The 15,770-nt window shown below is 34.1% G+C and overlaps 2 protein-coding genes across 2 annotated transcripts; one reads left to right on the top strand and one right to left on the bottom strand.

Moving 5' to 3' along the window:
* The first annotated feature begins 1,167 nt into the window (after positions 1–1,167).
* On the top strand, positions 1,168–8,148 carry LOC116205369 (WAT1-related protein At3g30340-like). Its single transcript, XM_031537955.1, has 6 exons — positions 1,168–1,444; positions 1,549–1,611; positions 6,095–6,211; positions 6,543–6,954; positions 7,532–7,683; positions 7,825–8,148. Exons 1-6 carry the CDS (start codon positions 1,248–1,250, stop codon positions 8,012–8,014), a joined length of 1,131 nt encoding a protein of 376 aa, XP_031393815.1. The 5' UTR covers positions 1,168–1,247; the 3' UTR covers positions 8,015–8,148.
* A 1,352-nt stretch (positions 8,149–9,500) lies between these two features.
* LOC116204128 lies at positions 9,501–9,869 on the bottom strand. The gene has a single exon (XM_031536207.1). The coding sequence runs from the start codon at positions 9,867–9,869 to the stop codon at positions 9,501–9,503; it is 369 nt and encodes a 122-aa protein (XP_031392067.1).
* Between the last annotated feature and the right edge of the window lie 5,901 nt (positions 9,870–15,770).

Raw genomic sequence — 15,770 nt, 5'->3', positions numbered from 1 at the left:
GTATATATAAGTATCATCCATGATTTATATGACACGATCTTGATTCATTACTTACATGGGGACCCAAATTAATGTACATGTATCCATGCATTGGTCAAAATTTCTTCAATGCTACTGACCCTTCTGTTTCAATCTCTCCTTCAAAAATGATAGCTAAGCTAGTCGAATCCAGGTCTGGTTCGATTGGTTATATCTCTGCCAGTCTAGGTGTGTGCACAGACGGGTTTCTTTTACCAATCAATTAGATCATATTCATGGACAAACAATGTGTAAAAACTGAACCTAGCTGCTTGCTTGGATTGTGGGTTATGGAGTTTTATTGTGCAAATTTGAATAAAAGAATCAGATCGCACGGTGTTATTTTTTTATTCATATCTTTATGGTAAGCTATAGTTTTGTCGACTCCGCTATTACGCGCATGCACAAAAGTATGAGATTTGACATACTGTTCTTGCTCAGCCCTCCCCAGGATAATATTATGGAATCCGGGATTTGCCTGTTCAAATGGAGAGCATTAGATGCCATAACTGTAAAAGATCGAAAGGAGGATCCAACTATAGTACACTCCCACTCATAGATCAAGATGCCAAGCAATATATGCCCGCACTCTATTATATATATCGTAGACATATATATATATATAGTAAATATATGCTCTAAAGTAACCTTAAAAGAAGACATACAATTGGTCAGTGTCTGAGGGATTTGTTTTTGTTTTTGCTTTTTTTGGCGTGAACACTGATATCCAAAAGCCCAATTGAGTTTTGACTAATCCAGTATAACCGAGTTGGCCCACTAAAGGGTAAAACTTTCTCAACGTGAATTTTCTATATTCACAATGATTCGAACATGAGACCTTACTTAAACGGAGCAAGTGCCGAACCGCTTGAACTAGTCCTTATTGATTGGGGGGATTTTTTTTACATCAGACATATGAGATCTCATGATAAATAGAGTATTTGACAGTCAAATTAAAGAAAGCAAAAACTAACAAATTGGGTTTTGAAAATGGGTAACAGAATAACAATAAATATATTAAACTAATCTCGAAGATGGTAGCTTAAAGCACCTAGTGTGGTGCTCGGAATTTTAATCTTGCTTTGTTCCCACTTATTCTGCAGGTCCTTCCTGTTCCCACTCGATCGGTTTATAATCTATAAAAGACTGCGCATGTGGAAGCTGGAGTGCGAGAGGAGCTGAGGGCTTTTCTCCGAGATCATACATAGTCTTGAGTCGTCCTAATTAATATGGATGGAGAGATCAAGCAGGGCTGCGATGAGTGGAAACCCTTCATCATGATGCTTGCAATCGACTCCGCCTTTGCGGTAGTGAACATCCTGCTCAAGACCGTTCTGGAAGACGGCATAAACCATTTGGTCCTTATCACTTACCGACTCTTGATTTCCGCGGTCTTTTTGGCTCCAATAGGCTACTTATGGGAAAGGTATATATATTGGTCATGCATGGTCTTCTGATGATTCTGCTCATGTTATATTTTGCATACTAAACCATCTAATTCGGGATTTCTTTTCGTACTTTGGTTTGCAGGAGTAGCAGGCCGAAGCTGACATTTCGCATATTGTGTTCCCTATTTTTCAGTGCTATTGTTGGGTAAGTTTCTTATGGACGACTATACACCCCTAACTAAATTCCACAGCTTAGTCAACTGCATATACTATAGTTCATCTACTTCTATCTCAAAAGTACTTAATGTTTACCAGTGATATAATTACGTATATCGACCGTAAAGATAATGTTAGTTATAATACAGTTATAATACACATAAAATTCATCGGTTATAATACACATTAAGTAAAGTATACAATACACGAAATACAAAAACTCAAAAATCATCTATAAGTCGAGTTCCTTGTAGTCTAAACAATGATATATCCTTTACACCATTTTGTTTCAGGAAAATTCAATGATACACTTGTTTTAAATGTATGTATCGTACATTATTCAATGGCTGAGATTTAATATTGAAATTTCAAAAGTTAAGATTCAAAATGATTGAGATTTGAATGCATAATTCATATACCTCTAGTTGCATGTGTTTTAAACCAATCCTTTCGTAAAGATTCCAGTGTTTCATCAGTTAGTTTATCCTTAGTTCAAAGATTAAATCTTGAAACAACATATATAAAACAGACGGAGCAAATTCAATATTCGAACAAATGTAATGATATAGATCTAACAAAAAAAGGGTGTTTTGACAGGCACCGAGCAAGCATGCCTAAGGGTTAGCAAATTTATTTTCTCTAATTAAACTTCGAAGGAACCTTGGTATAGAAAATAAAAGATGAATGTTGAAAAGGAAATTGAGTGATCCATTAAAAAGATATGTTTGTAATTATAAGTGTAAAGTACATTTATATTTGGAAATTCTTTCGTCACTGACAAATTAACTTCTTTGTAATAAATAAAACATTAAAAGTTATGTTTATATATATATATAGATACATATATATGCTAATCATCAATTTATATATAGGTGGAGGTGGAATTAAAGTTAGTCTAAATACACTTAGACGTGTGTCGGCGCCACGCATAGGATTACTATGTATGACAGAAGATTACTAATCAATGACCTCGTGGTTAAATTCAAGCTAAAGTCTACACAGGTTCAGTCAATAGACTGAGACTAGCTATCGTTTTAGAAAAAAATTACCAATGAATGAATTTAATTTTACAAAATAGGTTTAAAAAGAAAAAAACATTGAAAAGATCTATAGTAGATTATCAACAAATATTAATATTTTGAAAATTAATTAAAAGATACATATTGATGGAAGAAAAATGGAAAAAAAAAGAGATGTGTGCGACTAAATATGAAGGGCAGGAAAGAGGGAGATAAAAGAAAGAAATAGAAGGTGGGAAAGTATTGGAGAGAAAATATGGCAATTAATTATATACATTTATAATTATATCCCTTATTTATTGGTTGTCATATATGAGGCGGAAAGATTACTTTTAGGCTAGTTAGTTACACCACTATACTCTTTTTCTATATAGTAATTTATTAGATAAATGGTACAAATTGTCCCGATACGCAAAAGTACACCAAAAATTTATAACTACTAGCTAGTTTATAGTCCATGCTTTGAGCATGTATTTGAAACTAAATGATGAAAATAATTAAAAATTGTCTCGATAACGAGTACAAAAATAAATGTCGAAAATAATTATAGTAATCAATAATGCACCAAAAAAAAGGTGGTCACAGAAAAAGGTGTAATACAATATATTTTTAATATAAGGGAAATTTTTGTGTAATACACTAAGGAGAAGAAAGTTGCAATAGTGAAAGAAACGCCAACTTTCTCTGAGTAAAACTTATGCCCTATACATACATGATATTCTTATAATGTTGTACATAGACGCACGCACGGAAGGATCAAAGAATTTGGTCTAAGGGGGCAAAACGCAAGATAATACAAAAAAAAAAAGTAAATTTATCAATATGGGATGATCTAAACGATTTGACGCTTATTCTCCTTAAATAAGACCTTAAATCCAAAATTATTCATAAAAGAATGTCTTAGATCCGAGTCTTGTAAATGAATAAAATCCATACTATGATAGTTTTACTCTCTATGGTTCGGCCTCACTCGAACTGAATCAATTAAAGTCGTTCAACTTTCAAATATCAGGGTACGCATAAAAAAAAAGAAAAATTATAAAAAGTCAAGGGGCAAATTTCGATAGTTTCGTGAAAAAAAATGATATGACACAACAAAATATCCTATAAATTTTATAATTTTTCTCAATCCAAGGACGAGCGGCCAGTACACTCCCCTAAATCCATCCTTGGTCACACGCATATGCAGAGAGATATAGAGACCGAGGGGTAAGAACACTAGTGAAATTGGAGTGGAGTGAAAAACTATTCATTTAATTTTTCAATTCAAGAAAATTTTAATATATACATATATCTATCTACATATTATATAAAGTTGAATACAATATAATAAATATATTTAAATTAATAAATGTATGTAAATTAAGAGTTTATCAATAAAATTAATAATAATTTTAGTATATAAGTATGAATATATTTAGATGTGAAATATTTTAATTTTAATATATCCTTAAAATTTATGATAATTATAAAATTATCATCAAAACTGATGGCATACTAATTTTTTACTGAATTAATGAAATGATCATTTTTAAAAAGTTATATCACTACTCCTTCTCTCTTAAAATATTTGGATATTATTATTAGATAATATATATTATAGAAAAATAAAAATTCTTTATGAAAATTTTGGATATTTAACAGAAAATAATTAAAGTTTGAATAGGTAAATATAATTATATTTGTAGTAAAAATCCCGTGTAATGCACGGCCCAAAAGACCTAGTATATCTATATATCTTACATTATTATTTAATTAAAAAATTGATTTGTAACTACTAATTTATCTATAGGAATTGGTTAAAAAATCGAAAGTACACCTTATTCTTAATTTAAATATGATACAATTTAAAATAAAGCGGAGGAGTTGGAGAACAATATTGTTCAATTAATATTATTCTCCCTCAGTCCCTCTCTCTTTTCTCTCATCTGTCAACCTCTTCTTATTTTGTTATTTCCTCTCGTCCTCCCAAACTCACATTCTATCACATTATTTTTTTTTAAATAAGATAGCATCTCCATATTCTCCACTGTAGCTTTTATATAAATTTAGTCAAATAACTATGTAGCGTTCAAACAACTTTGAGAATATTTTGATGAAAAAATGCACGTTTTTAATTATTAGATATAGAATTTATACGTTCACGTAATAATGCAAATAATAGTGAAGATTCTTGGCATTTATTTGTATACTGATGCGAAAAAGATTCCCAGGAATATCTTTACATAATTATATATGAGCTAAATACTAAAATGGCACATCTATCTATATCTAAATAGTTAAACAAACTATGCCTTCAATTAATACACCCAACAAATGCATTAAATATTCTACCAAGCTCCTTAAAAAAAATTAAAAATTTATAGTAATATCTTTCTTTTTTTCTTTCTACTTCTTTGGGCCTTTGGCTCAATATTGTTAAAAATAATCTAATATATCTGTTACTCGAAATTATATGTTATTGACATGTGCTTTATTGCATAAAAAAGATCATATTTATCCCCGTATTCTAGCTCATAAATTATTTTGGGCCAAGATGATATACCATATACACACACACATATACAATGCAAATAAAACAACTTGCATTAATAGATAAATTTACAAAAACAAAATTAATACTTGGTATCGGAAAGAGAAGAATTATCAATATGTAAAGGCGTCAAATTAACTTGAGTACATGTAATGAATTTACCATATCCACATGTAATTTGAAAATAAACTAAAAATATTCATAACTAAAATTTTTTTACATTAATAATTAATTATCTATTTATAAATTGGAATTTTAGTATTACTTACGAAAGAAATCCCGTGCGGTGCTTGATTTAAAAAACTAGTAAATTATATAAATTGAACTTGTTAACTGCAAAGTTTTTAACTAAGGACTTAATAATATATATATATATATATATATATATATATAAATAGGATTGGATCCCAATCTCTAAAGTGGTCACGTCGCTAGCGGTCATTACCTCAGGAAAGCATCCATCCCTGGCAAGCACCCAACCACCACAATTGCCACGGTTGGCTGTTGGATTTTTTTTTTAAATTTAAAATTTATATTAATGATTTTATTTTCTTTAAAATCATTGACGTGACAGCGCTACATTAGGATTTAACAGAAAAAATTGAAGACAACCAGCGCGTGTTGGATTTGGATTAAAAATTAAACAGTATGATTTCACAAGAAAATTTTAAAGTACATAAATAATTATGAAAATAATCCCAAAGTGACATGATTTTTTGCTCCTTTATCCATATCTTTTTTAGCTCTGTAATTTTGTATGGTGTAGATGTAGATACAGATATCGGGTGCGCTTAACTATTGATAAAATAAAATAACAATAAGCATTTTTTGATATTTTTTCTTCTTTTTTTTTTGCTGGAAAAAGGGAATTTTCTTTTTAAGAACTGTATGTATATGGATTTGTTTTTCCCATGTTGCAGGGCATCCCTAACTCAGTACTTCTTCCTGCTTGGGATTGAATACACATCCGCTACATTCTCCTGTGCTTTCATCAACATTGTTCCTGTCCTCACATTCATCATGGCTTTGCCCTTTCGGTACGAAATCTACTCGTTCGTTTGCTAGCAAATAATATACATGAATGCGACTGTTCATTAATTAATTTAAATTGCTATGTGCCTTTTGCATAGTTATTTTGATGCTATATTACAAACGTACCTAACAAATTGCTACCGAATTAACGAGAGGATGATATGTTGCAACTTTATCAGTTAACAAGTCATCATGACTACATAACGTATGAATTAGCTTTTTAATTACCCTTATATATTTTTTAATGAAAATCAATGTATAATTTTACCAATAAGAAAAAGGCTCTCCGTTAAATATAAAGTTTTCCTTTTCACCTCATTAAATTATTTTGTACAGCACAGAGAGAGTGGACTTGAAAGAGACCAGTGGAAGGGCCAAAGTGTTGGGGACCCTAATATGCATAGGAGGGGTAATGGTACTGACCCTTTACAAGGGAACTGCCCTATTCAACTCCTCACACACGCAGCAAGCCCCTAGGAGCCACAACTCCAACGAGCTCAGCCCTTCAAAGATGGTCGAAAGGTGGAGTATCGGTCTTATGGCCTTAGGCTCAGGGACAGTCTTGTGGTCCTCGTGGTTCCTCATGCAGGCGAGCATCGGACAGAGGTACCCTTGCCAGTACTCGAGCACGGCAATCATGTCCTTCTTCGGGTCGATTCAGTCGGCTGTCCTGACATTCTCGTTAGGGAATAACCTTTCTGTCTGGGTGCTCAGGGGGAAGGCTCAGATATTAATTGTCCTCTATGCTGTGAGTACGCATACAGGTTATATGTTTTCTATTATTTGACATAGTGCTATATATATATATATATATATGGTGTAAATTACACTCTTGGTCCAAAAAGTTTTACAAATGTTTCAATATGGTATAAAAAAATTTTTGCTACTTGATGGTACAAAATATTTCAAAGTTATTCTAGTATAGTACAAACCGTCATCTCGCCATTGATGCCGTCAAGTCAACGTTGATGGTGCAAAACCGGTTTTTGTGGGATATTACATGATGGTGCAAAATGTTTTGAAGTTGTAACTTAATGGTACAAAATATTTTACATAAGTTACATGATGGTGCAAAATTTACAGATCTTGTAAAGGCCGGCTTGACAGAGTCAATGGCAAGATGACGGTTTGTACTATACCGAAACAACTTTGAAACATTTTGTACCATCAAGTAGCAAAAAAACTTTTTGTACCATATTGAAATATTTGTAAAATTTTTTGGACCATCGGTGCATTTACCCTATATATGTGTGAATATTTTTTGACACATATAGACATGCCCCAGCTATTTCATCTTTAGTGACTTCAACGTATGAAAATGGCAGGGGTTGGTAGGATCAGGGCTATGTATTGTAGGGATGGCTTGGTGTGTGAAAAAACGGGGCCCCGTCTTTACCGCAGCCTTCAGCCCCCTCATTCAAATAATGGCCGCTACGTTAGATATTCCAATCCTCCATGAGCAGCTCCATATCGGAAGGTATGTACGTACATATGTTATATATTAATATCAAGTAGAACGCAAATTCCATATGTCGAGAGCAACCAATGTATAGTATATATATAATACTACTGCTCCTAGCTTGCTTGCTAATTAATTCCCATCAATTGGTCATTGCAGCCTGGTGGGATCGATTATCGTCATAATAGGGTTGTACATTCTGCTGTGGGGCAAGAACAAAGAAATGCAGAAATGTGCCACGAGGATTGCCCAAGAAGAAGAAGAAGAATTAGACAAAGAGATGAAGGAGCGAGAACAAGTCCAGGAAGAGCCCAAAGTTGTCCATCGCGGGGTCGATGCTGTCTTATGACGGTACTGGTATTCTCCGGCGGCTTTGTTTCGGTTGACGTGTTCTTTGCCATTAGCTTTATATCCAAGATTTTACAAAAAGAGATGGGTGTGTTTACCTATATCAGAACGTAAAACGGCCACTAATTGTTCCCAGTCTTTTCCCTTCTTACAAGGTTCTTGATCATGTTCACTCCGTTCGCCCACAATATTCTGAGCTAGTAAGAAAGCACGGGCATCGATTAGAACAGAAATTAAGTTTACCTTGCAGTCCACATAGACTGGTTACTTGCATCAATTTTCCTGGTTATATAAGGTTTAAATTGGTCATATTATATTTGGAGAAAAGAGAATTGTCTTCTCATGAGAATGTGTTTGCAATTTTCTTCGGAAAATTCTAAGATATACTTCGTGTATATTAGTACCACAACAGATTGTTGTGAGTATACGAATGGGATCCACCCGTCTTATGAATTAAATGATGATGGAAATCATACTAACGTATGGAGGTGCCAATAATATTGCCGAAATAAGAGAGCTTGAACGGCGTCCGATGAAAAATGAAAGATGTGCGTGATGCAAAACACCAGTATATGTTGAAGGTATGTCTTCCCAATGGCCCATTTTGGCTGTAAGTTCTGAAAATTCCAGGATTACGAATCTATCATACTAGAATGTGGGCTAAAGCATATTATACTTTAGAAACTAGCATCATATGGGAATGCAATGCCTCAATGTCCGGGAGATTTTCCCACCTGCAGATCAGTCCTTGACACGAGTCACTACGTGTAGCGTCGACATATCCGTAATTTGCGCTATTTCGTAATTGAGCAAGTAAAGGCAACATCGACTGATCTTTGAGGGGATATACTGCCCTGAGCGATGGATATACGGAAACATGTGAAATATGCCAGCGGAACGATTATATTCCTTTCTGATCTTTATCATGCTTTCTTGTGCAGCGTGACTCTGTTAATTGAAATTGATTGCTTTTTAGATCACGAGGTATTCTAATCCAATTAGCTGAGACTAACTAACCCTTACTGAATTTAAGCTTGTTACGGCCATGCGATCAGTGGACTTCGCTAAAATTTGCCCATTAACAAAATGATAGCGTAATTTGTCAAATGCACCATAACTTGTGGTTGATGTTGATTGTATTATACCGAGAATTCTGCACTTTTTCTTGTGAGATTTAGTTGGTAGACCAAAAATTGCACACTATAACTGAAGAAGGTGATGAGAACTTTTATTTTTTCATAGGAAATTTCATGAAGGCAGCAGATCAAACAGAAAAGCACGTCCAAAACACCTGTTCTTATCCTCAAAGTGGACCGGATTTGAAACCTAAAACAACATAAAAAGGCGTAGATTGTCAAAGGAATTGTTTTTCCTTAGCTTATTGATAATCCATAGATCATGACTCACAGCCACACATGTTATTTTCTTCAATCAGAGAGTTGATCGGAATGCCGATAGCTTTCGCTAGCACTTCCCTTCTCTTTCTCCTATCTCTTCTGCTGCCCATAATGCTTACTGTGGCCAGTCCCATGCTCGACAAAATCCGAGATCTCCATACGGACCCCAGGGTTGTGCACCTTGTGGCTCCCTCCCATCATGATCGAGTTACTAATCAACTGGAAGTTGCTGTTCATGTAGGTGCTTATTGGACCTCCATCCTCTTTATCCCCGGCCTCCACCGGTCCATGCAGGCTGTGGCCCGACTTCTCGTGATCCATCTGGGGCTGTAGGACGGCTCCAGTATTGTCCCCGGCGATCACTCTGACCCCACAGTTGTCCTCCTCACGAGGCAGGCCTGACCCACCAGGCCCAGGTTTGTCAAGGCTGGGGATCCGGTGCATTATTGCTGTGACCATGTCCCGAACTCCGTGGTCGAGTTTCTTTTGCTGGCTGGGGTTATCTTCTTCCAATTGGCTTGGAGGTATCGTTGAGGCATGGTGTCTAGCTAGTAATAATTACAAGAGTTCCAAGTATATATGAAGAAGTTTATGTTATATGGCAGTCGGAGTTTGGAGTTTGATATCATGTAATGCGTACATATTTTTTAGAACAGACCAAGAACTCGGTTTTGGTTTTTACTTTTTCTTTTTTCTTTTTTGTTTTTGTGGTAAATGGAATAAAGGGGGTTTCTTGAATGGCGATTCAAGGATTTCCAATTTGCATTTGCATTTTGTCTGAAAGGGGGTCACTTTCAAGGGCTTCATCCCATCTACTTTCTGATTTTCGTCATCTCTACCAAGACGATGCTATTCCTATATATTTCAGTAAAATTATTTCAATATATTTTCTTTTTAAGTGAAATCACGAGGTATTTTTAGTCTTAAGATCTGCTTATTTTAGTCAAAAAGTAGTTGCAGTAGGTTTGGAACCCTTGTATGTGAACTTTGCTCTTTGACACTACAATATGTCATTATGATTTGCTCGCTGGACAACATGTCTTGGTTTATCTACATCCACATGGGTTTAGGAGAAAGCAATCCAAAACGGGACATTATATATTTTGAAGAACTAATTATCTTCAAACGATTATATGAATTTGTTAGCTAATTATCATATACTAGCCATTTCACCCACGTATTGCGCGGAAGTATAATTCATGATAGAAATTTTTATAATTTATTATTTAAAGTCTTTAAAAATATTGATTAGTTTATAATTTAGAATTAACTCTTTGATAATCGTCAACATAATGAAGAACAAAGAATGTTAAATTTATCGTATTAGATTTCCTTTATTAAATAATTTATTTACATAAAAAACTATATATTCACTTAAAAAGCATTAATTTATATATTTTATAAATAAGATTAGTAAAATCACATGAATAAGATTATTTTAATTAAAGTAATTAATTAATACCTTTTAGTTTTTAAGAAAACTCTTAATTTCAATATCGAATTTGTAGAAGATATTTGCATTTATATCCTTTATATAATAATAAGTTACTCGTAAAACTTAAAGGCCTGTTTAATTTTAGAAAATTCATTTCCACTTTTCATTTCTATTTTTCTCATCCTTTTTCTAAATTTATTTCTTCATAGAAAAACTTACAAATATATTTTCTATTGTTAAATTAGAAAATTTTCTAATATGAGAATAATAGGAGTAATCACCATAAAAATATGATATAAAATAAGTATATAAATATAAAAGTAAATATAAAAGGAAAATTATTAATTAGAATATAGAAAAAGGAAATAATGGACAAATGAAAAAAGACCTTATTTATTTATATATAATTTAGAATAATGGAGAAGAAAATTTTCTTTGGAAAATTAATTCAATTCAATATAAGTAAACGTATTCTTTGCAGTTTTTTTCTTTTTTTTAGAAAGTTTTTCTGGAAAATTGAAGAATTCTCCAGAAGCAAATATGTCCTAAATGTTTCAACTTTAAGTAAATTTAATAAAAAGAGATAGCAAATTTATTTCATTCATTTAATGAACTTTTTAAATAAATAAATTCTTTTAGTGTCATCTTTAATTTCTAAGTATATTTTTGGTGTGAATTCTGATATCCGAAAGTCTAATTAAGTCCCGACTAATCTGGTAGAGCCGAATCGACCCACTAAGAGGTAAAGCTCTCCCAGCATGGATTTTCTACGTTCACAAAGACTCAATCCCGAGATCTTGTTTAAGTAGAACAAGCGCGAACCGCTTGAACCAAGACAGATGGGTAAGTATATTTACTATTAACATAGAACTTGTAATAGCTTTTTAATATTCGAAACCTCCTTACAATTTCAATTATGTAAGTAATTACTTGTGTGAAAATTTTTAGAAAAATATTTCTCTATCCTATTTTAACTGAAAAACTCTATTATAGTTTCAAAAATATAATTAAGCATTTGTAAAATTGAAAATTGGGAAAAAAAATTATTTATCGATTTTCGAAAGATATATTTATTACTAAATTGTACGAACTCTTAGATCAATTAACTTGTATCTTTTTTTATATATTTTTATACTTTTGTGTGTATTTAATATTAGTATAGAAATTTTTAAAAGTTCATAGATGCTCCAATAAACATAATTTTACTTGTTAAATTGAGAATTGGAAAATGAAAATAATTTTAGTAAATTGAATTGATATAAATATATTATATCTATAAATCAATTTATTTACTTGTGCATTAATTAGGTGTATTTAATATTGGTATAGAAATTTTTTGAAAGTTCATAGATATTCTAGTAAACATAATTTTACTTATTAAATCGAGAATTGAAAATGAAAATAATTTTTGTAAATTGAATTGATATAAATATATTACCCTATAAATCAATTTATTTATTTGTGCATTATTATTAATACATTAAAGAGCGTAGAGAAGATTAGTGAAATTTTGGTAAATAGAGAGCTAAAGGCTTGGCACATGGCACTATTGGGTTCTAAACCATGATTCCTAAGGTTTTAAAAAAATTTAATACGCTGTGAAATTACCTAAGATCATCAATCATATAAACATGCATCAACTCACGCAATTGGTTCATCAGCATACCTCGTTCCGCAAGTTATGGTTTCCACAAGGTAGTCGGTGTAGCGGCTGATGGCATGGGCTGATTGGGGTTGTCCTTAACCTCCACAAGAGCTGAGGATGATGGCTGATCGTTGGCCTCCTCACGCCTTGCTCGGCTACGAGCTCGCGGTGATATGCACAAGTCCGATCGTCACCAGCCTCTACCCGATCTTCTCCTCTATTCCTCTCGCTCTCTCTATATCTTCAACAGTGTCGGCAGTCGAACGTGTGTCAGATCAGTTCTCACGCACACTCAAATGTCTCCTCTCATTTCTTAAATATAAGAGTGAACGGACTAAGCACTAATGGGCCTTACTTAAGCTCATGTCAAGACTTATCATTGGATTGAATCAACACATAGAGAGTAGATACCAATGTACCAGTTGAGTATGAGACTAGAGAAGGGACCCAGGACATGTCTAACTCGGCTTCTAAAATGATCAAAATGCTCCCGCTAACAAATAGCAAACTAACGCCATTCTGACTCTGGTTATTACCACTATGTAAATAGAGCTATACTTCGAAATTAAACATTGTGTTAATTACAGAGGCCTGAAGTATCGAGCACAACTCTTGTTCTTAACTGTTAGGAAAAATTCACAGACCTACTTCGGACTTGGGCCCATCCGCAACCCAAAAGCTTAAGCCAATTGTCTCATATAAACCTATGGATTTCCTCTCAAATTTTCCATATGGGACTATCTCCAACACATACACTCACCATTCTCCATATAGGAGAGAAACCGTCCCAACAATTCTCCTCCTTCTCGACTATGTGGAGGACTTCGAGCCGGGCTTCCACTCCTGAACTCGGATACCAATTGTTAGGCCCTTCATTAGCCACGAGTTCCACACTCGGGCCTTGGTGTAGTGTGGATTTCCACGCATAGCTTGTGCACTTCCCCAGTATCGTTACTTTGGGCTCTGATACCACTTATTAAGAAAAATTCACAGGCCTACTTCGGATTTGGGCCCATTCACAGCCCAAAAGCTTAAGCCAATGGGTTGCTAGACCATTGTCTCATATAAACCTATGGATTTCCTCTCAATTTTTCCATATGGTACTATCTTCAACACCTACACTCACCATTCTCCATATAGGAGAGAAACCGTCTCAACATTAACCAGTAAGTGTCTCTATGTGCTACCTCTCTACGTAACACCCGTAATCGAGGCCAGATCCCATGTGTCTATCACCTTCTCAATTACATCTTATCCTTACAGTATCTCGTCCAACATGTTAACATCTCGAAATGTCTTAATTGGCTTCCGCTGGTCAATGGGAACTACAAGTATCCAACACTCGACATGACTCGAAGTCACGTCACTAAGGCCTTAGTTTCTGGAGGATCAACTAGGATGACCCTAGGGGGCGATTAATTCGAACCAATAATGGTCGATATAGTTTCTATATTGCATATGCATGTCCCAACTAGCTATTCTCAAATGCCCAACATACAAAGTTATTGATTTATAAAAGATATCACCCATGGTATGTTAAAGCATAAGGTCCTAGTTTCGTAAGTTCATTCACATATGCTCTAGATTAAGAGCACAAACACTTTATAATAGTAGAAGTATCTGATTCCTCTTTGTGATAGCGTTCAAGAGTCACTTCCATGTGGTCATGTTCAATGCTAGCCACTTGCACTAGATCTATGAGTTCAGACTTCATCCGATGACCAAGGCAAGCCATCTCCACATACAAAGAAAACCCTCAAGCTATAACCTTTACAGCCTTGCTAATCCTGCATTTTCCTTTCGCTATAATATATTGTATGTATGTTATAAATAGATATATAGATTACCTTGTTGCACTTGCTCCTACTTCAGAAAACAGTGGATGGATCTTTTGGTTCCACCATGACTAGCTCCTTAGTTAAATGACCTAAAAAAATATGAATTTTGTCCCTTTTGTTCATTTTAGCACAAATTTTTAAAAATAGAATAGAGAGTCACAACTTCGACTTTGTTATCACATCTACCATGTCGTAATTTTAACGTATTTTATTGACATGATACTAACAGTGAGGCCATAAAGTATTTAAATAATACTAATTTATCACAAAATTTAAAACATTAAAAGGAAAATATATAAAATAAAGAACAAATAAGAACTTGAAAGAAGTAGGGCAGGCAATCTGTGTCCTATCGTGTTTATGCAGGTTGTGTCTAAACGGATTTATGCAAAAATGCCTAAACTTGAACACAACACATTTATTAAATGTGTCAAAATTTGAAAACCCAAACACGACGCTGTATTTTTAGATGGACATGGATCTACCTATTTAACTCGTTTAATTAAGCATGTTTAACTGTGTACATGTGTACGTACCTACATGATACTACATAAAAACCTAAAATGAATCTATTCTTATAATAATCTTTACACAATAAACACAATCAAACCAAATAACATTACAAACACAAACTAATAGCCAAACAATAAATTAAGCATAGTAGAGTGTGAATCAACAAATTACCCTCTTTATCCTTTATCGAAAAAATAAAACCCATATCTAATGAAAATATCACTCCATATTTGGTCTAATTTCATATATAGATAAATAGCTTTACTAGTTCAATAACATGATAAAACACATTTAGTTAAATAGGTCTAATCGTGTTTATAGTGTTACACAAATTCAACCCGTTAAAACATTGTTATTTATGCGGGTTATGCGAGTTCAACCCTTTTGGACCGAAAATATGTTTAACCAAAATCGAACCCATTTAATTACGTGTTGTAGTTAGGTTGTGTTATAATGTGTATCAGAAATTGTCAACACTAAAAAGAAAGGAGAGATGCTGACTAGTGTGGCCTAGCTCGCCGCCGCTACCATCACCCCCAACGGGGATTGCTGGCAACCTCAAAGGTAGCCAACGACCCCAGAGGGGTGGTGGTGGTTTCGGCAAGGCCCATGCTGCCCTAAATTTAACAAAAGGAAAAAAGAAAGAATTTGTAAGTGGAAGAGGAGGGGGGCCGACGATGGGGTTCGCCGGCGCCATGACCACTCCAACGGGGTCGCAATAACCTTAGAGGTCGCGGTGACACTACAAGGTTGGAAGGGGCTCTGGCGAGATTCATTTTGTCCCAAATCTAAATATAAAAAGAAAAATCGAGAGGTGCAAGTGGAGAAGGTCGCCGGTAATTCCGATTAGGGCAATAATGGTGTCGTTGAGGCCCCCACTGTTGGCACTCCTTCTTTCCCTAGTTTGCTTTGATTATTCTCTTTTCTCT

Source organism: Punica granatum, chromosome 4 (assembly GCF_007655135.1).
Source record: "Punica granatum isolate Tunisia-2019 chromosome 4, ASM765513v2, whole genome shotgun sequence".
NCBI classification, from domain to species: Eukaryota; Viridiplantae; Streptophyta; class Magnoliopsida; order Myrtales; family Lythraceae; genus Punica; species Punica granatum.
The sequence above is the reverse complement of the archived record's forward strand: the minus strand, read 5'-3'. Positions and strand labels throughout refer to the sequence as shown.

Excerpts from the sequence above, each read along its gene's own strand:
- LOC116205369 (XM_031537955.1), top strand. The coding sequence starts at position 1,248 with ATGGATGGAGAGATCAAGCAGGGCTGCGATGAGTGGAAACCCTTCATC. Across the intron at positions 1,445-1,548 it reads ATAGGCTACTTATGGGAAAG|GAGTAGCAGGCCGAAGCTGA; the intron begins GTATATATATTG and ends TTTGGTTTGCAG. Across the intron at positions 1,612-6,094 it reads TTTTTCAGTGCTATTGTTGG|GGCATCCCTAACTCAGTACT; the intron begins GTAAGTTTCTTA and ends CCCATGTTGCAG.
- LOC116204128 (XM_031536207.1), bottom strand. The coding sequence starts at position 9,869 with ATGGTCACAGCAATAATGCACCGGATCCCCAGCCTTGACAAACCTGGG.